Raw genomic sequence first — 24098 nt, forward strand, 5'->3', positions numbered from 1 at the left:
ACAGATAACTGAAGGCTAGAGCTGACCTGGCTGTGGTAGCTACTACCTAGCGTAGCTAATTCATTCATCTCAGTCGAGAGGGGATGAAACATTAACTAACGTTACTTCTCAGTTACAATACTAGCTCAGTACTGCGAATAAACACTAGTTACATTTTATTTCTGTTAATTAAGTTAAACAGCAGTTACCTTGCCAAATACCTCAGTCAACTAAAGAGTAGCCAGTTTTTGCTCTGCTTGCCTTTACAACTCGGTGAAAGAGCGAAACACATACACACTGAACTATGCGCAACTCTCCCATGCTGATTCAGCCAGCCTTCCAGAAGCGTTGCCTTCACATAGCCTGTCAGCCTGCTCTGTGGTGTCCTCCAACATCCAGCCGGTTGAACATTCTAAACCGCCTACCTGAGCTCGGAGGTGTCCACATGGTCCCTAAGCACACCGTTGCCGCTTTTTGGATCACATTGCAATGATAAACAAAAATGCAATCTCAAAATGTGGGGGGGACATGACTCAGTCCCCAGTAAAAGTTGCCTCTGTTCAGGGAAACAGACTACGGGCAACATGCCTTGGACACACTACAACTATGTCTGTACATACAGTTGAAGTCAGAAGTTTACATACACTTAGGTTGGAGTCAATTAAACTCATTTTTCAACCACTCCACAAATTTATTGTTAACAAACTATAGTTTTGGCATGTTGGTTAGGACATCTACTTCGTGCGTGACACAAGTAATTTTTCCAACAATTGTTTACTGACAGATTATTTCACTTATAATTCACTCTATCACAATTCCAGTGGGTCAGAAGTTTACATACATTAAAATGTACTGTGCCTTTAAACAGCTTGGAAAATTCCAGAAAATTGTGTCATGGCTTTAGAAGCTCCTGATAGGCTAATTGACATTGTTTGAGTCAATTGGAGGTGTACCTGTAGATGTATTTCATGGCCCACCTTCAAACTCAGTGCCTCTGTGTGACATCATGGGAAAATCAAAATAAATTCGCCAAGCCCTCAGAAAAAGAATTGTAGACCTCCACAAGTCTGGTTAATCCTTGGGATCAATTTCCAACCACTTGAGGGTACCTTGCTTTGCTGCAGGAGGGACTGGTGCACTTCACAAAATAGATGGCAGGAAAATGATGTGGTTATATTGAAGCAACATCTCAAGACATCAGTCAAGAAGTTAAAGCTTGGTCGCAAATGGGTCTTCCAAATGGACAATGACCCCAAGCATACTTCCAAAGTTGTGTGCAAGCAAGGAGGCCTACAAACCTGAGTGTTACTCCAGCTCTGTCAGGAGGAATAGGCCAAAATTCACCCAACTTATTGTGGGAAGCATGTGGAAGGCTAACCAAAACGTTTGACCCAAGTTAAACAATTTAAAGGCAATGTTACCAAATACTAATTGAGTGTGTGTAAAATTCTGACCCACTGTGAATGTAATGAAAGAAATAAAAGCTGAAATAAATCATTCTCTCTACTATTATTAATCACATTCTTAAAATAAAGTGCTGATCCTAACTGACCTAAGACAGAGCATTTTTACTTGGATTAAATGTCAGGAATTGTGAAAAACTGAGTTTAAATGTATTTGCCTAAGGTGTATGTGAATTTCTGACTTCAACTCTTATGTGACATTAATGAAAACTACCCATCCAGGTAGCATGAGGGGCATAATTAATCTTGGCACGGGGTTATGTTTTCTTTTCTTATATTCTTTTTACGAGTCTCTATCGCACTTCTCCTCCCAGCGATCTATCTGTCGAATCCTGCTTTGGATGCCACACCTCGTCTTTTGTATCTTCATCTCTTATTTACCTTCAGTTCGACCTCTGTTTACTGGTGGATCAGACAGAGCTGAGTCAACAGTCTGGCCCGGGAGAGGAAGAGGGAAGGAGGTGGAGAGGGTAACAATGATTAAGTCTTCTCTTTTACCTGCTGTTCTGTTAATCTCTCTTACACAAGTCTGTGCAAAGTCTGAACGGATCATGCTGAGCCTACAAGACGTTCGGTAAGCACATTCCCCCCCCCTGCAGCGCTTGGCTTGAGGTTGACACCTGATCTGCATGGTGGAAGGTGGTGAGGCGTGGGTACATGATGGAACTGACAGCATTCACTCGATTAATCAGAGACACAGAGAGAAAGAGAGAGTGGGGGATGTACTAAACTATTGGTAAAGACTTGAGTAACTGATCTGTCAGTCAACCTTCTGCTCAAGTGCCAGGATTTCACAGTTGCAGGCACTAAAAAGTTAGGTCACTCCGCGGTATTGGCAGAACAATTGCGGCAATGCATTTCCAACGTGCCACTCAAGCTTCTTTTACTGCGATACAGGATTTTTTTTCAACTAAAATGTTCGTGCCCACAACTATTCTTAGTGATTTTGATAGTCACTCACGGAATGACGTTCACTGCCTTCAACGGGGAACGGTTGCTTCCATACCCCGCTCGTCCCACACTTTTGTGAATTTAGTTGAAAACATCTCTTTGCCGTGTGGACCTACTGTATGCCTGGCATTTCAATCAACGTCACATACTGATATCTCATTACTATTGGGTGGGTTGTAGTCATTCATCGCTGAGTGTACAAAACATTAGGAACTCCTTCCTAATATTGAGTTTTACCCCCTCAGAATGTCCTCAATTCGTCGGAGCATAGACTCTACAGTAAAAGGTGTTGAAAACGTTCAGGGATGCTGGCCCATGTTGACTCAAATGCTTCCCACAGTTGTGTCAAGTTGGCTGGCTGTCCTTTGGGTGGTGGACCACTCTTAATACAAACGGGAAACTGTTGAGTTTGAAAAACTCAGCAGCTTTGCATTTCTTGACGCACTCAAACCGGTGCGCCTGGCAACTACTACTACACCTTGTTCAAAGGCACTTAAAAAGTTTGTCTTGCCCATTCATCCTCTGAATGGCACATATACACAATCCATGTCTCAAATGTCTCGAGGCTTAAAAATAATTTTTTAACCTGTCTCCTCTTCATCTACACGGACTCAAGTGGATTTAACAAGTGACATCAATAAGGGATCATAGCTTTAACCTGGATTCACCTGGCCAGTCTGTCATGGAAAGAGTTCCTAATGTTTTATACACTCAGTGTATAACTTATGTACAGTTGAAGTCGGAAGTTTACATCCACCTTAGCCAAATACATTAACATTTTCACAATTGCTGACATTTAATCCTAGTAAAAATTCCCTGTTTTAGGTCAGTTAGGATCACCACTTTATTTTAAGAATGTTAAATGTCAGAATAATAGTAGAGTGATTTATTTTATTTCATCGCATTCCCAGTGGATCAGAAGTTTACATACACTCAATTAGTATTAGGTAGCATTGCCTTTAAATTGTTTAACTTGGGTCAAACGTTGTGTGTAGCCTTCCACATGCTTCCCACAATAAGTTGGGTGAATTTTGGCCCATTCCTCCTGACAGAGCTGGTGTAACTGAGTCAGGTTTGTAGGCCTCCTTGCTTGCATACACTTTTTCAGTTCTGCCCACAAATTCTCCATAGGGTTGAGGTCAGGGCTTTGTGATGGCCACTCCAATACCTTGACTTTGTTGTCCTTAAACCACTTTGCCACAACTTTGGAAGTATGCTTGGGGTCATTGTCCATTTGCGACCAAGCTTAACTTCCTGACTGATGTCTTGAGATGTTGCTTCAATATATCCACATAATTTTTCCTCATGATGCCATCTATTTTTAGAAGTGTACCAGTCCCTCCTGCAGCAAAGCACCCCCACAACATGATGCTGCCACCCCCGTGCTTCCCGGTTGGGATGTTGTTCTTCGGCTTGCAAGCCACCCCCTTTTTCCTCCAAACATAACGATGGTCATTATGGCCAAACAATTATATTTTTGTTCCGTCAGACCAGAGGACATTTCTCCAAAAAGTACGATCTTTGTCCCCATGTGCAGTTTCAAACCGTAGTCTGTCTTTTTTATGGCGGTTTGGAGCAGTGGCATCTTCCTTGCTGAGCGACCTGTCTGGTTATGTCGATATAGGACTCGTTTTACTGTGGATATAGATACTTTTGTACCTGTTCCCTTTTCGTACCAAAGTACGTTCATCTCCAGGAGTGGTGTTTTATACTTGCGTACTATTGCTTGTACAGATTAACATGGTACCCTCAGGCGTTTGGAAATTGCTCCCAAGAATGAACCAGACTTGGGGAGGTCTACAATTTGTTTTTCTGCGGTTTTGGCTGATTTCTTTTGATTTTCTCATGTTGTCAAGCAAAGAGGCACTGAGTTTGAAGGTAGGCCTTGAAATACATCCACAGGTACACCTCCAGTTGCCTCAAATTATGTCAATTAGCCTATCAGCAGCTTCTAAAGCCATGACATCATTTTCTGGCATTTCCCAAGCTGTTTAAAGGCACAGTCAACTTAGTGTATGTAAACTTCTGACCCACTGGAATTGTGATACAGTGAATTAATTATAAGTGTAAACAATTGCTGGAAAAATGACTTCTGTCATGCACAAAGTAGATGTCCTAACCGACGTGCCAAAACGATAGTTTGTTTTCAAGAAATTTGTGGATTGGTTGAAAAATTAGTTTATATACTCCAACCTAAGTGTATGTAAGCTTCCGACTTCAACTGTAATTCCAACTTGTGGGTCAGTCCCAAAGGTGAAGTTTACTGGTAGTATGCCTTATGAATCATGCCAGTCATGCCCTTTAGAATGGACTAGTGTGTTTTACAACCAAATCCTAGTCGCTAATGGAAAAAGCACACTCGACACAGAAACAGTCTGGATAATTGCCACGGTTACCGACACTCAATCACTTTTGACAAAAGGACCTTGGTGGCAGTGTGTCGTAACCAGACAGGTGAGGACACTACATAATGATCACTCTATTGTGGGACTGCTCACTCCGTCTCTCAGCAGTTTCAGTCGGGTTATTCTACCCCCAAAGACACCACAGATACACGTGGTGTATTTAATGACTGTACGAGTTGATTTAGGGCTTACATAACGCATCTGCAGCATTTTCTATACGTTCTGCTCCAGAATGTTTCAGCTATGGCTCTGCAAAGGCATCTCATCAAGCAAGCCACGATGTAAGAATGAAAGAGCACGAACCTGTGCCTTAGCTTGAATTGCACGCTATTACATTATTTTATAGACATCGGCACGACACCTTTTGATACATTTGACAAGGTTTCAGTTTTTTGTTCCAATGTTGGGATTTGTATTTGGTTATCACATTTCAGACACACATCTGCTTTTGGCCAATAGAAACCAATTAAAAGCCGATTAATAAAACTGTTGCCAACCAAAATGAGGAGATCGTTAGTCCATCATTTATCTTCTTTATCCAAACACAACGATCACACACGTACAGCGTACAGAGCCCATTTTGAGCGGGATTGCTCCTGCAGCTCCTCAGCTGGTTGTTCCTGGAGTAAAACGTGCTTTTATCAGCCCATTCATTGGGCAATAATTCTGAATAAAGTCCTGTGTTAAAAACAGTTTTGGTGCACAATTAAAAGGAGCTACTATTTTTATTTCTCAACTGTTAATTGATGCACGCCTCCCATTCAGCATTAAAGTTTAGGCAACAGGCTCTCAGCTCGTCACCCACCACTTTATGTGCGCTGGAGGCTTTATGATGAAAACATATTTAAATTCATTGAAACCTGAATGTTTTATTTCATATTGAGGCGCATGTCTTACCTTGCTTCAAAGTAGCCTATAGGCAAAATCCGACCATGGAAACCTGGAGGTAATTATTTGATAAAGACTTCATAGGCAGGGCGTGACTTTTAAGTTTGGAGAATCTTACAATTTATCCTACCATTTCTACCGTTTTGCATGCCAGTTGTGATTGTCGTGGAGCAGTTTAATTTCAATAACTTTTTAGTTTCTCAAAATCATTGTCACATGGTTAATCCTAAAAATCTGAATTAAAATGATAAAAATCTCGAAGTTAAAAGTCAACTAATACAAGTTCACCAGCCTCTGCCATATGGGCACATTGATACACCATTATACACCGTGATCCATTGGCAGCAAATAAATGAACGCATGGAACTCATAGCCTAAAGGCCAATGCAGCAGTAGGTCTATAACTTGCAATGCTCTTTCACACTGAAGATTGGTGATTACTGAGCGGGAGATTGTAGGAAAGATTTTTCAAATAGCTTACTGTGAGGAACTATAGTTTTAATATATTGTCATTCACAATGGATGTTTAAAAAAAACAACACTTTCCTACATTTCTTCGCAGCAGGCCAGGTACTTCTATGCGTGCTCAGGTGCGCGGGCTCCCTCAATATTATCAGGACAGAAACCAGACACGTGCTCATTGCTCACATGAAGCACTCCAAACAAAAGACAATGAAATATTTACAGATCTCGTAAATTACGGTTATGAAATAAACCAAAACTTGTTTCTCACAAGTTTAGCGGATTGTGAACTCTGCAAACAACATTTCCACTCCGAGAATGAGAACGGTAAATGACTGTAATTAATAAAGGCATTAACAGCAATTTATGTAACCAAATCGCCTCACAAGTCCTCAACTGACAGCTTCATTTAAATAGTACCCGCAAAACACCAGTCTCGACGTCAACAGTGAAGAGGCAACTCCAGGATGCTGGATTCTGTTTCTCAAGCTAGACACTCTAATGTACTTGTCCTCTTGCTCAGTTGTGCACCCGGGTTCTCCTGTAACGTCCGTCGTTAAATGAAGACCAAGGTGCAGCGTGGTAGGCGTAAATTTTAAATGTTCCACCAAAAACAATAAACAACTCAACGACCGTAAAGCTTAGGAGTGCAACACACAAAGACAAGATCTCACAACTGAAGGTGGGGAAAAAGGGCTGCCTAAGTATGATCCCCAATCAGAGACAACGATAGATAGCTGCCTCTGATTGGGTGATTGGGAACCATACCCGGCCAGCAAAGAAATATAAACATAGATTTCCCACCCTAGTCACACCCTGACCTACCAAATAGAGAATTTAAAGGATCTCCAAGGTCGGGGCATGACATCTCCCACTCCTCTTTCTATTCTAGTTAGAGCCAGTTTGTGCTGTTCTGTGAAGGGAGTAGTACACAGCATTGTACGAGATGTTCAGTTATTTGGCAATTTTTTGCATGGAATTTCTCAGAACAAAAATAAACGGATTCAGAAAAAAGTTATTTGTTTCTGGTCATTTTGAGCCTGTAATCGAACCCACAAATGCTGATGCTCCAAATACTTAACTAGTCTAATTCTTTAATCAGCACAACAGTTTTCAGCTGTGCTAACATAATTGCAAATTATTATTTATTTTTTTTCATTTTTAAATGATAAACTTGGATTAGTTAACACAACGTGCCATTGGAACACAGGAATGATGGTTACTGATAATGGGCCTCTGTACGCCTATGTAGATATTCCATAAAAACCTGCCGTTTCCAGCTACAATGGTCATTTACAACATTATCAAAGTCTACACTTTATTTCTGATCAATTTGATGTAATTTTAATTGGCAAAAAATGTGCTTTTCTTTCAAAAACATGGACATTTCTAAGTGACCCCAAACTTTTGAACGGTAGTGTACGTATTCAGACCCTTTCCTCAGTACTTTGTTGAAGCACCTTGGGTAGGAGTCTTCTTGGGTATGACGCTACAAGCATGGCACACTTGTATTTGGGGAGTTTCTCCCCTTCTTCTCTGCAGATTTTCTACAAACACTTTTTTCACTTTGTCATTATGGGGTATTGTGTGTAGATTGCTGAAGATGTTTATTTATTTAATCCATTGTATGATAAGGCTGTAATGTAACAAAATGTGGGTCTGAATACTTTCCGAAGGCATTGTATGTAATGTGGAATTGATCAAAAAAATATAAATGAAAGTGCATACAATTCACACAATGAAACACTGAATCGGCAAGAATTGTCGGGAGACCACTGCTCCATTCTGTATAGAGACTCGCCTCGGTCTTCGCCACATACCCCTCCCCTTCTTCTTGTCTCAACATTTTCAGTTATATACTCACATTATCTACTCACATTATCTAAACACATACTGTATTTTACATGCCTCCTTGTCTTCCTCAGAACCAGTTCTCCTAGATGGGGATTTAATCAGAACTAATACTGAGATGGTTAGGCATGCGCTGAAATAAAGTGAAATGCATGGTAAATCACTGCAAAGGATATTGTTAATTGTGTGGATGCACGCACCACACACACACACACACATGCACATACGCGCACACACACACACACAAACAAAGTTTGTTTTTGTCTGTCTCATACATCGTTCCTCTCAAGGTGAAGTTCGTGTTTGCATTCTCATGGAGTAATGGGACATGGGTGGCCTTGTGTGTTAATCAATAATTGCAAAAGGGGGTTGACAAGGTGGCTGGGGGTTGTGGATTTTACATTTCTGTAGTTTGGGTACTATTGCTCCAGTAGTTTAGATGTTTAGAGGTTTAGTATGTTAACTATTAGAAGTTAAACACGACATACTGTGGAAAGTCTAGTGATGCACTGTTCCTTTTTGTTTTTCCATTTGACATTTTAGTCATTTAGTAGAAGCCTAGTGATGGCGCCAGGTAGCCTAGTGGTTAGAGCGTTGGACTAGAAACCGCAAGGTTGCAAGTTCAAACCCCTGAGCTGACAAGGTACAAATGTGTCATTCTGCCCCTGAACAGGCAGTTAACCCATTGTTCCTAGGCCGTCATTGAAAATAAGGATTTTGTCTTAACTGACTTGCCTGGTTAAATAAAGGTAACATTTTTTTTTTTTATTATACAGACTGACTTAACCGTTTGCACATTCTTCTTAAAAGATAGCTAGGTTAGATAGCTATGTGCTATTTATAGTGGTTTGGTAAAGTAGGAAATTACTAAATAGCTGTTTTCTCTGTGTGTCTGCAGCTCACCAAGGAGAAAGAACATGGAAAGCTCAACCCTCGACCAGGAAAGGTGAGTGTCTGTCTGACTGTGAAACAACGACAGGAATCACCCATCTCTGTCCCTCATCTATCATCTTTGTCCTACAGTAAAGGTCAATGTCCCATTGCATCCTTTTTTAGATGTAATGAGGGATCTGCTCACCAACCAAGTTAGCCTTATCAAAAAGGGTTTATTTTGCCAGCTGTCTTGACTGGAGGTCTCCAAGGAGCAATAGTAGCCACATAACATCCTTAAACATGTTTTTTTTATGATGATAATTCAAAGTTAATTAATGGCTTCACAGTGTAAAGTACCCCAGAGGGACAGTTGCCAACGTCGAGTCATTTTGGATGAGAAGAGCATGGTAAAGCTGAGGAAATGAGATTAGTATGATTTGTATTCTTATTCACTCAGCCCAACATCGTTCTCTATTTAGGCTGTTGAACATTTGGATATATCAATCAGAGCTATGTGGAAGTGGAAATCACGTCTTCACAAAGAAAGACATTTTCTTTTTTCCAATGCACACTCAGTGGTTTAGAGAATATTACTAAAAGTCCAGTTCATTCACTATAGACCTAGCATACTACAGAGCAGGGGTTCCCAACCTAAGGGTCGCAACCCCCGCATGGGGCTGCCAAAGCTTCCAGAGCTTGACTTGAGAAAAATAAATACACATTTGTGGTGTACTTGATGGGCATGTTTTCATTTCATCGTTGGTAACAGTTTCAATCTCCTATTATTAGTCATCCATAGTTATTTCCGCATTGGCAGAAGTTATGTTGGTGCCTTGCCAACGCCATTGTTCTCCTCTCAACAATCCTGCGCTTCATCAATTACTGTGGAATTTCAACCCTAACAAGTAACACTAGCTGCCTCATTTGCCTATTGCCATCAAGATGGAGATTATGAAGCTAGCTAAATGTCAAGCTTGCTCCTGCATGCAACCAAATTGCTCCTCCAACCAACTGTACCATTCTATCTCAGCTCCGTCATGGCACCTACAGGCTTGCTTGACATTTAGGTCTGACAGGTTCTGATTACAGAGCCTACCTGTGATACACAATAGCATACCTTCCCTGAACTTTAATGTGGTTCAGAACACAAAGCAGCGTGTCGAAGTTGCATCTCAGTCTGTTTGCTGTTTGCTGCTTCGATTGATGTTGAAAAGAGATGGATAGAGTTAGCCTGGTCATTAGATCGGTTTGTTCCTTTTAATGCACGGAAAGAAGTGGGGGGGGGGGGGGGGGGTTTAACAGACATGAGTGAAGGAGCAACCAAAGAATGACATCGTCATTGAAAAGGAAAAGGTGCAACGCTCGCTCACCATTAAAAACTATTAAAAGCTTGACGTTTGAGCCTTCATTCCCTTTGATAGTGGCCTTTCATCAGAACCTTTTAATGTACGTCAGATATTGGCTGAAGACGAGCAGATCTAGCGTCCATGCTTGGATAGAGGATGGGCCATGGTACATGTACAGTATTAGTGTGCTGTTTAATTTGAGCATCTCTTACGAAACGGTGCTGTCTTTTTTCCAGATGTTCATCTTTGACCGGCCAGGGATGTGTGGCCAGAGGATGGAGGTGTGGAGTGATGTAGTTGATGCCACACCCTGGCAACTGCAGGAAACCATCTCTATCAGAGTTGTCAGAGGAGGGTAAGTGTTCACACACAAAGTGCAATCGTCCCAAAAGCCTGAACTCCATGACCCTGGTGCACCCCAGATGCTAATCCATAAAATTAAGATGAAGATAGTTGCAGTAGGATCTCAACCAAATACCTAATAGTAACATACACTATAATCATTTTAATAATTTCTGAGCGGGAATGGATTGTTAATACTAGGAAGAAGAGCAAAGGCATGCAGTCCCAACACCTGCACTGGGTGTGTGTGCACTGGAGAGGGAATGTTCTCAAGTCTCTCACAACCATCCCTTTCTCTGTGCTGCACAGAGGTTCTTAGGCAAATATCCCTCTCCAGAGAGCTCCTATCTGTCTTCCTGTCTCTCTTTCTTGCTATAGTTTGCCTACTCTAAACGGTTGAAATATAAACAGTCTCTCGCCACCTATTACTGTACACTCTTAGAATAAAGTGCCATCCAGAACCTAAAAGGAGTCTTCGACTTTAGCCCATAGGACGACCGTTTTTGGTTCCAGATAGAACCCTTTTGTCTTCCATGTAAAACCCTTTCCACAGATGGTTCTACCTGGAACCAAAAAAAGGTTCTTCTATGGGGGCGGCCGTAGGGTAGCATGGTGTAGGGTAGCATGGTGTCCAAAATGGGTCTGAACATGCTGACTCACCCATCCCTGGGGCTCCAGAACACTAAACAGTGATGTGGTGCAACCCCCTTCTACCGCCAAGCCTCACTGAGACACAGCGGTGCATAATCATTAGGCTGCTTTCATTACCATCACACATCCTCTGAAGGGTGACAACTGTCACTTGTTCATTCTGTCTCCATCTCTCTCTCTCTTTTTTTCTGTGTGTGTGTGTGAATGTTGACTTTTCAAAACTCTCAGTGTAGAATATGCAGCTAATGAGCCATGGCCGAATTGGCATGACATGATTATTATTTATCACTTGTTTGTCTGTGTGTGAACTTGTGGTTTTCGGAAATCTCAGTGCAGTACAGAACCACCAGGTGTTTTGGATTTATATCACTAATACAAATGTTTGACTGAAAGAAGTCACTTATTTTGTGTCAACTCTCACTTTTGCAAAACTCTCCGTGGGATATGGTTTTGAAAGAATGAGAGGATTTTAGTTCCACGGATAAATCATTAGACTGTATTAGTGATTTAAATACTTAGATGGCTCACAACTTCCTCCAGCTAAATCAAGATAAGACCGAGATGCTTGTTGTTGGAGCCAAAGCACAGAGAGGGAATCTGGCCGTTTTAATTCACGGGTAATAAAGATAAAACACCAGATAAAAAACCTAGGTGTTATTTTAGATTCTGAACTCAGTTTCAAATCATATATTAGGAATGTGACCAAAATAGTGTTTTACCGCCAACATTTCCAAGGTGCGGCTGTTTCTCTCTCAGGCTGACACAGAGAGACTCATCCATGCTTTTATTACAAGCAGGCTTGACTACTGTAATGCTCTCCTGTCTGGTCTACCCAAGAAAGCCAGGGGCTGAAACTGTGGATCTTTATTTGAAAGAAATCTTAAAAAACACCTTTTTAGCTTTGCTTTTCATTTTTAGTCATTCATTTTTTTCTTTTTTTTCTTTTTTTTCTTCTGTAAAGCACATTGTGTTGCATTCCATTTCGGAAATGTGCTGTATGAATACAGCTTGATTTGATTTGACGACTCCACATCTTGTAAATACTTTCTGGATAGATATTTCTACTTTCACCCTTTCATACCTTGAATAGGGACACCAGTGCCATCCTCAGGGTGCTCTACTGTATCCATCATTAGAGCAATGGCCAATCTATGCACCAGTTTTGCCTCTTTAACTCACTTTTAAAATAGGTCACGCATTGTTAAATGAATCTTGTTCAGACCACTGATCCTTACTGTTCATTACCCGGACCTGTTGTTAACCCCCGTCTTTCCATTCCTCTCTTCAGCTGGGTCTTGTACGAGAAGCCCAACTTCAAAGGGGAGAAGATCGCTCTGGACGAGGGGGACATAGAGCTCACCTACCCCTTCGACCCCCCTGAGGAGGTAGAGGGACAACAACCGCAGAATGGAGAGGACAGCCAGAAGGAGGGGGGAGAAGAAGTGTTGGCGGCCAAGCCGGCCAGGAGGTTCATCATAGGATCAGTACGAAGGGTAGTCAGGGTAAGAAGAAGAAGTCACAGATGACCCCTTACTATTATATGATTAGCCCTAGAGCAGTGCTTCTCAAAGTGTGGGATGCAACCAGGCAACTACTAAAGCCTAGGTTGTGGTTAGAAACATGGCTTTGTGTATTTGGTGGATCAGAAGAATTCCAAAGGCTTTAGGTGAGAGTTGTGTCAATCTGATTAGGTGTGGTTCAGTGGAACTGCTCGTCTGTTGATAGATTCTGGCACCTTTAAGGATTTCTGCCTCACAACGCCGTCCTCTCTGTTAGAGCCTGTATCACAATTGCGCTGCTCTGTGAGACTATAGCACCCTCTAGTGTCAAAGTACCATACCTGTCATTTCTGTCTGCCTCCTTCAGGACTACAGTGTGCCAGAGATCAGTCTGTTCCCTGAGGAGAATGCCGAGGGGAAGAAGGTGACCTTCAGAGACACGTCAGAGGACGCCAGGATATTCGGCTTCCCCATCAAAGCCAACTCCATCATCATCAACGCTGGACTGTGAGTAACTGTAGTCAGCTCTGCCAACTGCTTTTTAGTAGGCCACGTTGGGCACGAGGATAAACATTTCTGAAAGTAAGATGATACAATGTATTATTTGATCAAATAAAGCTTCAAATGTAAATCCCTGGGGGAGTAGTGCTAAGCTGACATATGGAATTGTTTTAAAATGGGCATACTATGGACCATTTGGCTATTTGATTTTGAATTTTAGGACCCCTTTAGGTATTAAAAAATTTGATGCCAAAAAATATATCATAACAAATAAGGATTTGTAGTGTCTGTCCTAAATCAAGGAGATATAAGAAAGCTCAGGAAATATTTGTAGTATTTTTACACATATTTAACCCCTTTCTTTTGTGTAGGCACAAAACTACCTTCATACTTCCAATAATATTTTACATCTGGTTACCTTCAGAAGAGTCCTGTGACACTTGTGGGGTCGTAGAGCAAAATGGAGAACACCGTGTTCATGAGAATCTCCCCTTTCCATAGTGGTCATAATAGTTTTTAGGTCGAACCGTTCTGACGCTACATACGTTTCCGTGAGAAGAGCGATTTTCGGGAAGTCTCATGGTCTGACGAACACCGCTCTAGCCCTGCCACCTTTCACCGCAGATGTGGAAGTGCAACACTGGCGGATGCGGTGGATGCGGGGAAAAAAACAACGATATCTCGATCATAAACTGACGGATTTTGATGGGGAATTTTTTTATGGAACTTAGATTAACGCACCAGGGTTTTGGTGAGGTCTGTCTTCTGTAACGATATCTCTGTTCTGATTGGATTGACTCTCTTCTCTCTTCAGATGGCTGGTATATGCTCAGCCTTTCTTCCAGGGCATACCACGTGTTCTGGAGGTGGGGGGGTTCCCCAACCCTGCAGCCTGGGGTGTGGAACAACCTTACGTGGGCTCCGTGCACCCTCTCAAAATCGTAAGATTGTAATAGACAAATTGAAGAGACTGACCACAGCTAGAACAATGCACACCCCGTGGAAATAGCTTTAGTATGATTCATGTATTGCATTCATAGGTGATGTCCACAAAATGAACATTCTCTGATGTTTTTATGACAGGGTGAACCAAGAGTGGAGAAACCTGGTGAGCCCAAGGTAAGAATGAACAAACAAACGAATGATTGAAGCTGATACCTCACTGTAAAAGTTATTGGGTAACTTTCCATTGAATCTTACTCAGCCCCCCTTGTGCCTGCTGTTTTGTCTTCCCAGCTGGTGCTCTATGAAAAGCCCTACTTCACTGGGAAGACAAGGACAATCTACACCAACATGAGAGACTTCATGACCAGGAAGGATAGACAGCAGACTGCCTTCATATACAGCCCTGGATCCATCAAAGTACAGGGAGGGTGGTGAGTAGAGTGTGTGTGTGTGTGTGTGTGTGTGTGTGTGTGTGTGTGTGTGTGTGTGTGTGTGTGTGTGTGTGTGTGTGTGTGTGTGTATGTGTGTCTTACTTCCTGCATCTCATCCTCTGTCTCCCTGTACTTCTAGCTGGGTGGGCTATGAGAAGGAGGGTTTCCGAGGTCATCAGTATATGTTGGAGGAGGGAGAGTACCATGACTGGAGGGTGTGGGGGGGCTGCGATGCCGAGCTGCGCTCTGTCAGAGTCATTCGAGCGGTGAGTGGGCCATACCATCACGTAACACCCCCATCTCTATCAGGCCCTTGTATCTTGTATCCAGCTGCTGCAGGAATGATCATGCCCTAAATGGCATATACACTGAGTATACAAAATATTAAGAATGCCTGCTCTTTCCAGGTGGAAAGCTATGATTTCTTATTGATAGCACTTGTTAAACCCAGTGTAGATGAAGACAACTGAGACATGCTATTCAGAGGGTGAGTGGGCAATCATTTTTTTAAGTGCCTTTGAACAGGGCATGGTAGTAGGCGCCATGCGCACCAGTTTGAGTGTGTCAAGAACTGCAATGCTGCTAGGTTTTTCACGCTCTGCTGTGTGTATATAAATGCTTCCATTGGAAGCATTGGAGTCAACATGGGCCAGCATCCCTGTGGAACACTTTCGACACCTTGTAAAGTCCATTCCCTGATGAATTGAAGCTGTTCCAAGAGCAAAAGGAGATGAAACTTAATATTTGGAAGGTGTTCCTAATGTTTGGTATACTCCGTGGAAATCATATATACAGGTACTGTCACGGGTGTCGTTGGAAGTAGACCAAAGCGCAGCGTGGTGAGCGTACATTTTCTTTTTATTTGAATAATGTCGCCAACAAAAACAATACAAAACGACGTGAAGCTTAACAGGCCATTAGTGCCACTAACAAAGATAACTACCCACCCTGAAAGGAGGGAAAAAGGGCTACCCAAGTATAATTCCCAATCAGAGACAACGATAGACAGCTGTCCCTGATTGAGAACCATACCTGGCCAACACATAGAAACACAAATCGTAGAAATAAAGGACATAGAATGCCCACCCAAATCACACCCTGACCAAGCCAAAAAGAGACATAAAAAAAGCTCTCTAAGGTCAGGGCGTGACAGGTACAGTTGAAGTCGGAGTTTCACATACACCTTAGCCAAATAGATGTCAAATGAGTTTTTCACAATTCCTGACATTTAATCCAAGTAAAAATTCCCTATCTTAGGTCAGTTAGGATCACCAGTTTATTTTAAGAATGTGAAATGTCAGAATAATAGTAGAGTGATTTATTTCAGCTTTTATTAATTTCATAACATTCCCAGTGGGTCAGAAGTTTACATACACTCAATTAGTATTTGGTAGCATTGCCTTTAAATTGTTTAACTTGGGTGAAACGTTTCAGGTAGCCTTCCACAATCTTCCCACAATAAGTTGGGTGAATTTTGGCCCATTCCTCCTGACAGAGCTGGTGTAACTGAGTCAGGTTTGTAGGCCTCCTTGCTCTCTCACGCTTTTTCAGTTCTGCCCACACATTTTCTATAGGATTGAGGTCAGAGCTTTGTGATGACCACTCCAATACCTTGACTTGTTGTCCTTAACCTCTTGAAACTCCCCATCCCGGATCTGGGATTGTGACTAAGCCTCAGGCTCATTAGCATAACGCAACGTTAACGATTTCTGAAAATCGCAAATAAAATTAAAATAATGCGTTTGCTCTCAAGCTTAGCCTTTTCTTAACAACACTGTCATCTCAGATTTTCTAAATATGCTTTTGAACCATAGAAATTGACTAATTTGTGTAAGAGTATGCAAAGCTAGCATAGCATTTTGTGTAGCATGTAGCACGCAACATTTTCACAAAAGCCAGATAACCAAATAAATAAAATCATTTACCTTTGAAGAGCTTCTGATGTTTTCAATGAGGAGACTCCCAGCCACATACCAGATGCGCAGTGTTTCCTGAAAGCGTCTGTGTGTAGGAGAAATCGTTCCGTTTTCTACATTGCGCCTGGCTACCGAAACGAACCGAAAATGCAGTCACCTACAACGTGAAACTTTTCCGGATTAACTACATAATATCGACCGAAACATGGCAAACGTTGTTTGGAATCAATCCTCAAGGTGTTTTTTCACATATCTCTTCATTGACATGCAGTTCGTGGAAGCTTGCTTCTCTCTCTTTTCTCCCATGGAAAAATACTGGCAGGTGACTTTTGCGCACCAATTTCGGCGCAGGACACCGGGCGGACACGTGGTAAATGTGGTCTCTTATGGTCAATCTTCCAATGATCTGCCTACAAATACGTCACAATGCTGCAGACACCTTGGGGAAACGACAGAAAGGGCAGACTCATTCCTCTTGCGTTCACAGCCATATAAGGAGATCATGAAAGACAGAGCCTCAAAAATCCTTGTAATTTCCTGGATGCCAAGTCATCTTGGTTTTGCCTGAAGCTCACGTTAAAGGGCACGCACAGAGAAGATATTTGTATTTCTGGACACGTCAGAGTGTTTTCTTTCGAACAGTAGCAATTATATGCATAGTCGAGCATCTTTTTGTGACAAAATATCTTGTTTAAAACGGGAACGTTTTCTTCCAAAAATGAAATAGCGCCACCATAGGTGTAAGAGGTTAAACCATTTTGCTACGACTTTGGAAGTATGCTTGGGGTACATTGTCCATTTGGAAGACCCATTTGCGGTCAAGCTTTAACTTCCTGACTGTTGTCTTGAGACGTTGCTTCAATATATCCACGGAATTTTCCTGCCTCATGATGCAATCTATTTTGTGACGTGTACCAGTCCCTCCTGCAACAAAGCACCCCCACAACATGATCCTGCCACCCCTATGCTTCATGGTTGGGTGAAATAATCTGTCTGTAAACAATTGTTGGAAATATTACTTGTGTCATGCGCAAAGTAGATGTCCTCACCGACTTGCCAAAACTATAGTTTATTAACAAGAAATGTGTGGAGTAGTTGAAAAAATAGTTTTAATGACTCCAACCTAAGTGTATGTAAACTTCTGACTTCAACTGTAACTGCCAAAATAAAGCCAACATCCAATATAAAGTGTCTTTATAGACTATTGGGCCACCACGAGCCAGAACAGCTTCAATGTGCCTTGGCATAGATCCTACAAGTGTCTGGAACTCTGTTGGAGGGATTGTGGTGGTAAACGCTGTCTCAGGCTGCAATTCAGAATCTCCCATAAGTCTTCAATTGGGTTGAGATCTGGTGACGGTGACATCCGTGGCACAGGGGCTCTATTAGCTTTCAGAAAGCTGCATTTTCGTAACGCAGACCATCCAAAAAATCAGTGTTTTAAACCATTTCGTGCAACACCAAATACATTAGTGCAACACATTGGGCAGAAAATAGTTTTCATCAGATGACAGCTAAAGTGCAACACTGTTTGGCTAGCAGCCACACATAAGTAAGTTAAATTGCAATGAAAATCCAAGGTATTTTTTTCCAAAAAAAAACAATGAATGGCCATCATATTTCTAATGTTTATCATAGAAAGTATGTAGCCAGCTACATTTCCTAATGTTTGACGTTAAGCTTGCGTTTTAACTTGCTACCGGAGGAAAACTAGGCCTGAGGAAAGTACCGTGGAAAAGTAGCCTGCATATCACTCGGACCAATGTCTAGTGATCCAATGGAATATATAGTGGAGACGTGCGATTAACATTCAGGATTTGGAGGGAACCCTGACTGAAAACACAAACGCGACCCCTGTGGCATGTGGTTTACATCGTTTTCATGTTCATCAAACGGTTCAACCATTGACCACTCGTGCTCTTGGATGGGGGCGCATTGTCATCCTATAGGGGCATAGCCATGGTAGTCAAAATAATGGCATGCCCAGCATTCTTCTACATGACCCTAAGCATGACGGGATACTAATTGCTTAATTAGCTCAGGAACCACACCTGGGAGGAAACACATGCTTTCAATACACGTTGTATCCCTCATTTACTCAAGTGTTTCTGTGTTTCCTGTTACATTTAATACATGCAGATGACCTCGGCTTAGGGACGTACTCAGGCTTTTGGTTTGCGATTAGGGTTAAATATCTATCATTTATAATTCACTCAAAAACAAATGTAGTTCCGTTGAACTAATCAGTGTGAAATACGTTTGACCAGAAATGGAACTAAAGGTAGCGTCTTTAAGGGCAGTGGCACACAGTAGCTGTCCCCATACCTGTTTAAGTTAAGTTTCAGATGGAGCTGATCCTAGATCTGTGCCTAAAGACGACCCCTACCGGGAGCCACAGTATGTGACCTCTGACCACTCTGTCCCCTGTAGGACCTGACCGAGCCCATGTTGGTGTTGTATGAGCAGCCCGACGTGGAGCAGGACAACACCTTTGAGGTGACCGAGGCCATTCCTGACGTGGAGCAGGACAACACCTTTGAGGTGACCGAGGCCATTCCCGACGTGGAGCTGTTTGGCTTCCGCACCACCACGCGCTCCATCCACGTCGTCAGTGGAGCGTGAGTACAAATGCTTGTGACGAGCAGCGTTGTAGTCCAACATGGGTGTAATCTAGTGTCGAACAGTAATGACTGATATTATTTTAATTGTGACAGAGGCCGGATAAGATAGTAAGAACATGATCATAACTAGAGCCAATGTACAGTAGATATGGCTCTGATAATAACTTGATACTGGCTGATACATTGATGAGAACATGATCATCTTTAACAATACCTTTATAGACATAACACATTAAACATAAATTCCCTCCAATGGGGAATAAAGGACGTTTCGGAGTATTAGTGGAGGTTGGACGCTAAGTGGCCACTGTTGTCTCCTCCTCCAGATGGATCGCTTACTCTCACGTGGACTTCTCTGGTGACCAGTACATCCTGGAGAAAGGTTTCTACAGTAACTCTGCTGACTGGGGCTCTTCAGACAACCGCATCTGCTCTGTCCAGCCCATCTTACAGGTGAGTAGGTCGTCTATAGACTCTTTTCTACGGAGTTGACAGTGGAGAGACGGAAACAGGCAGGCAACTGAACTGAAAGAAGAACACACACACACACACACACTGTTTAGATGCTCCTTTAATGTTAATATTGAAACGTATTCATCGCTGAGGAAAATTTGAAGGGATTGCTGATGTCAGACATCGGGATGTTTACTCGGTGCACCCGGTTCTCTTGTCTGTTTTCAGGCTCCAAGTGAAAACCAGGGCAGCGTCAGAAGTGAGGTGAGACATCTTGTAGTATCGTGCGTGTATATCCTTCTGCAGTCACGCTCTTCTCTTTTCACACTTCACTTGTACTATGTACTACAGTAAATGTGACTGATTTGAACTCTCTTTCTTCCCTCGCTGCCCCTGTCTGTCTCAGGTGATGTTGTACACAGAGCCAGATTTCGAGGGGGAATGCCATGTGTGTGACAAGAACCAGGAGTCCCTCTCTGACAAGCTCATCGCCAAGTCCTGCAGAGTGGTGGGGGGAAGGTGGGACAGAACCAACATGCACAATATATATATATATATATATATATATATATATATTCACACACACACCAAGTGTAGGTAAAATGTATAATTAGGAGAGATGGAAGTATACACAGGCTTAGTGGAGCTGTAGAGGGATGGTATGGAGTACTGCAGAACCTAGAGATGAGCCAGCATATAATTATTACAATTAAAGGGGAGTTCACTGTACTGACGAGTGTGTGGCGTTAGTAAATGAGTTTTAAATGGGTTTTGCGTGTTCCTCTATGTTTCAGTTGGGTGGTGTACGAGGGCCGTGAGTATTCAGGGAACCTGTACATTCTGTCAGAAGGAGACTACCCCAACTTCACCAGCATGGGCTGTCCTCCGAACTGTGTCATACGCTCGCTGAAGACTATCCCGCTGGTAAGACCAATCCTCATATACTGGTCACACTCATATAGACTGGCTTTTTCACCGTCAAATTTTCCTTCACTTTTTCTGTCTGTCTCTCGCTCTATAGCTTTCTCTGTTTTATTTTCAATCACTTAATGAATCAATTTTGTTGTCTTTAGCTTAACGCCCTATAGCCGTCTCTCTTCCCCATATCATCATTCCTCCCAACCCCATACTCTGACCCACTGTAACACTGCTGCAGCCTATCCAACCGTGTGTGTGTGTGTTCATACAGGAGAGGTTGGAAGAAAAACAGAAGACACATTTCCATCCCATATGGGCTAATAAAGTATATCTTAACACTGTCTCCCCAGGTGTTCTCAGTGCCCTCCGTCTCGCTGTTTGGTCTGGAGTGTTTGGAGGGCAGGGAGATCACAGTGGACACAGAGGTGGTCAATATGCTGGAGGAGGGCTACAACAACCATCTACTCTCTGTCAGAGTCAACCGAGGCTGGTGAGTGTGTTTAAGTGTGTGCGTAAGGGTATGCGTGTTTAAATGTGTTTCTGAGTGTTGATATTATGTGCTCTAGTGTTTTTGACCTGACGAAGATCTGTTCCAGATGGAAACATTGTCAATAAAGCAGTGAATTGGGAGCTTTAACAGTGTGCAGGTCTTCTTGTTCTGTACTAGTATTCTTTATTAGCCCAGCACATATGTTTTTAAAGATGTGCGTATGACCACACACTTTCCTCTTGTGTCCCTCTCTCTCCCTATACCTCACTTGCTCTCTTTGCAGCTGGGTGATGTGTGAGCACAGTAACTACAGGGGGCGACAGTTCCTATTAGAACCCATTGAAATCACCAACTGGCCCAAATTCAGTCAGCTTCTCACCATTGGCTCAATGTACCCAGTACGGCAGGTTAGAATCCCTATGACTTTATTCACTTTGTTTGGGTTGGTTTATAATACTATACTTCTACCCAATTCATGTTTCCTCTTTTTATTTACTCATATTTATATTTACTCATATATATTATTTACGTGTGCCCATTTCCTGCAGAGGCGGCACTTCTTCCGCATCAAAAGCAAAGAGCGAGGTCACTTCCTGTCCATCCAGGGTGGCGTAGAGGAAATGAAGTCGGGACGTGTTGTGGTGACCGAGCAGGTGGAGGGCATGAGCGACATCTGGTTCTACCAGGAAGGCCTCATCAAGAACAAGGTATTGCTCACTAGGAATAAAGTTCCTCAACTTTTTCATTCTCATGATAATTTTCTTTCACCTTACTGAGGAACCCCTGGGACTCCCCCTCGGACCCTATGAGTTAACACATACATACATTGACAGCCCTAAAATGTTGACAATCTGTTTGTTTTTTCCTATAGAAGTAAATATCCTATCCACATCGCCTAGATGTTTTGCTAGTTGAGTACGCCAGATTTCTCAATTACTTATGTCTCTTGCTCTCGTTCTCTAGTTGGCTCCTACTATGAGCCTGCAGGTAATGGGGAACGTGGAGGCGGGGGCGAAGGTGGTGCTGTGGTCAGAGACCCGGCAGCCTGTCCAGACCTGGTCAGCCCAGATGAGAGGCACCATCCCCAGCCTCACCTTCCCTGGCATGGTGTTGGACATCAAGGGTGAGACACTAGTCTAATTTTAGGAGTGAAATTATAGGAACTACACATATATGATTTGTACTTTCATGTAATACTATGACCACTCAGCACCTATTGGGTAAGTGTTTGGGGTAATACCCCCCCCCCCCCCCAACATACAATAAATTGATTATAAAATTGTATCTCTCAGGTGGCAAGCAGTACGACAGAGACCATGTGGTGATTTTACCAGAGAGTGAGGAGAGGCCTTGCCAACAGTGGGAGCTGGAGCTGCTGTAACCTTCCAATAACCTTCCCTCAACCCACACCCTTCACCCGCTCCTCCAATACAATACATTCCAATATCCCCAACCCCTCAGAACTTCTGCTCTTCAGTCTGTGGACTGAAGCACCGCAGTAAGCACCGCAGACTGAACCTTGTGTCATCATGGTCAGGCACTGTCAAGAGGATCCCAGAACATCTTCATTACAGTTAAAGGGTTTCTTTCATTCTGTGAAGAATCATATGAGGGTTATAATTTTTTTGCCTGAATGTGAGGACAGCAGCATACGAATGACTCATCTAACAACCAGTGCCTTTGGATGTAGTCAACTGGAGAGTATGGGAAGGGTAGTGCTTCTTTTCCCCTCCCTTAAATGTGTGTATTTGAATTATTCTATTAACAGACATTCTACCCTCTCAGATTCTTCCTTGACTTCGATGGTATGACCCGGCTTAGCACACACAGTGGTGGACAGAACCATTCACTTGAACCCACTAATGATTATTGGGAAGGTCAAGTTCCATCTACCATATGATACATCACCTTTGGCTACAAGCAGTGTATTTAAGAGGGTTTCATAAAGGAAGCCAAATCTATGCACATTATTTTCTGAATTGGCTTAGTTCAACATTTTGTTTGACTATGTAATGTACTACCTTTTGGGAAACCATTGGATGGGAAGTGTGTTCTTTAGGCAGTATAATACATACAATAATGTATGATGCAGTGCAATGACTCTGTGGGCTTTTATGCAGTTCCTCTCTAATGCTACAGTGTGTTCTTCTATTTCACTATGGTCTCTCTATTTTCATAGATATGAAGCATACATTGCCAAACACTGTCAAAATACAGGTTACTTTCTTATTTTTATATTTAACACCAAATGCCTTGCACCTCAATGCATTATTCTTTGATACCAAAAATAGAATGTGAAAAGAAATGAGTGGTTTTAAAATATTAAATAAAACTATCAAAAATGAAACTGTTGTTCTAATGTCTTGTTAATCTAAAATGTGTCTGGTCTTGTCTTCAATTGTAGCTAAGTTACTGTTGTGTATTCCTTGGAGGAAGAAATTCTGGGACATCATGGGCTTTCACATGTTATTATAATGCAGAGAGGTCAAAATTGAGGAGTGGTACTGTCTGACTATAATCTAGATTGGCCATCAGGATTCACACAGACATAATCTAGAAACACTGAGCAAGCTGTCCCGAACACCATGGTGATGTGTGTACAAGATACAGGACTGTTAAGAGTGAAACAAAACAACTGATAGTTTAGTGTGGCCTACTCTGTACAGAACATACTATGCATATGTAGATACAAGTAGCTCAAAGTGAAATACAGTATCAGTCACAAGTCTGGACACACCTACTCATTCAAGGGGTTTTCTTTATTTGTACTATTTTATACATGGTAGAATAATAGTGAAGACATCAAAACTATGAAATAACACATATGGAATCATGTAGTAACCAAAAAGTGTTGAACAAATCAAAATATATTTTATATTTGAGATTCTTCAAATAGCCACCCTTTGCCCTGATGACAGCTTTGCACACTATTGTCATTCTCTCAACCAGTTTCACCTAGAATGCTTTTCCAACAGTCTTGAAGGAGTTCCTGCCTATGCTGAGCAATTGTTGGCTGCTTTTCCTTCACTCTGCGGTCCAACTAGTTTTATTGATGTCGGGATTATGGAGGCCAGGTCATCTGATGCAGCACTCCATCAATCTCCTTCTTGGTA

The 24098-nt window shown here is 42.2% G+C and overlaps 1 protein-coding gene across 2 annotated transcripts in view; it reads left to right on the forward strand.

The window, feature by feature from the left end:
* LOC135550057 (uncharacterized) overlaps positions 1–23332 on the forward strand; it is a 73099-nt gene extending 49767 nt beyond the window's left edge. For both annotated transcript variants that reach the window (XM_064980516.1, XM_064980517.1), the window contains exons 5-22: positions 8898–8945; positions 10455–10573; positions 12500–12713; positions 13078–13217; positions 14026–14152; positions 14295–14330; positions 14448–14587; positions 14727–14853; positions 18934–19121; positions 19451–19577; positions 19806–19841; positions 19984–20096; positions 20372–20501; positions 20846–20985; positions 21269–21392; positions 21534–21692; positions 21949–22108; positions 22278–23332. In XM_064980516.1, the coding sequence (XP_064836588.1) occupies positions 8898–8945; positions 10455–10573; positions 12500–12713; positions 13078–13217; positions 14026–14152; positions 14295–14330; positions 14448–14587; positions 14727–14853; positions 18934–19121; positions 19451–19577; positions 19806–19841; positions 19984–20096; positions 20372–20501; positions 20846–20985; positions 21269–21392; positions 21534–21692; positions 21949–22108; positions 22278–22366 (2217 nt within the window). In that variant the 3' untranslated portion in view covers positions 22367–23332. The remainder of the gene's footprint in view (positions 1–8897; positions 8946–10454; positions 10574–12499; positions 12714–13077; positions 13218–14025; positions 14153–14294; positions 14331–14447; positions 14588–14726; positions 14854–18933; positions 19122–19450; positions 19578–19805; positions 19842–19983; positions 20097–20371; positions 20502–20845; positions 20986–21268; positions 21393–21533; positions 21693–21948; positions 22109–22277) is intronic.
* Positions 23333–24098: the final 766 nt, after the last annotated feature.

Source organism: Oncorhynchus masou, chromosome 12, assembly GCF_036934945.1.
Source record: "Oncorhynchus masou masou isolate Uvic2021 chromosome 12, UVic_Omas_1.1, whole genome shotgun sequence".
NCBI lineage: Eukaryota > Metazoa > Chordata > Actinopteri > Salmoniformes > Salmonidae > Oncorhynchus > Oncorhynchus masou.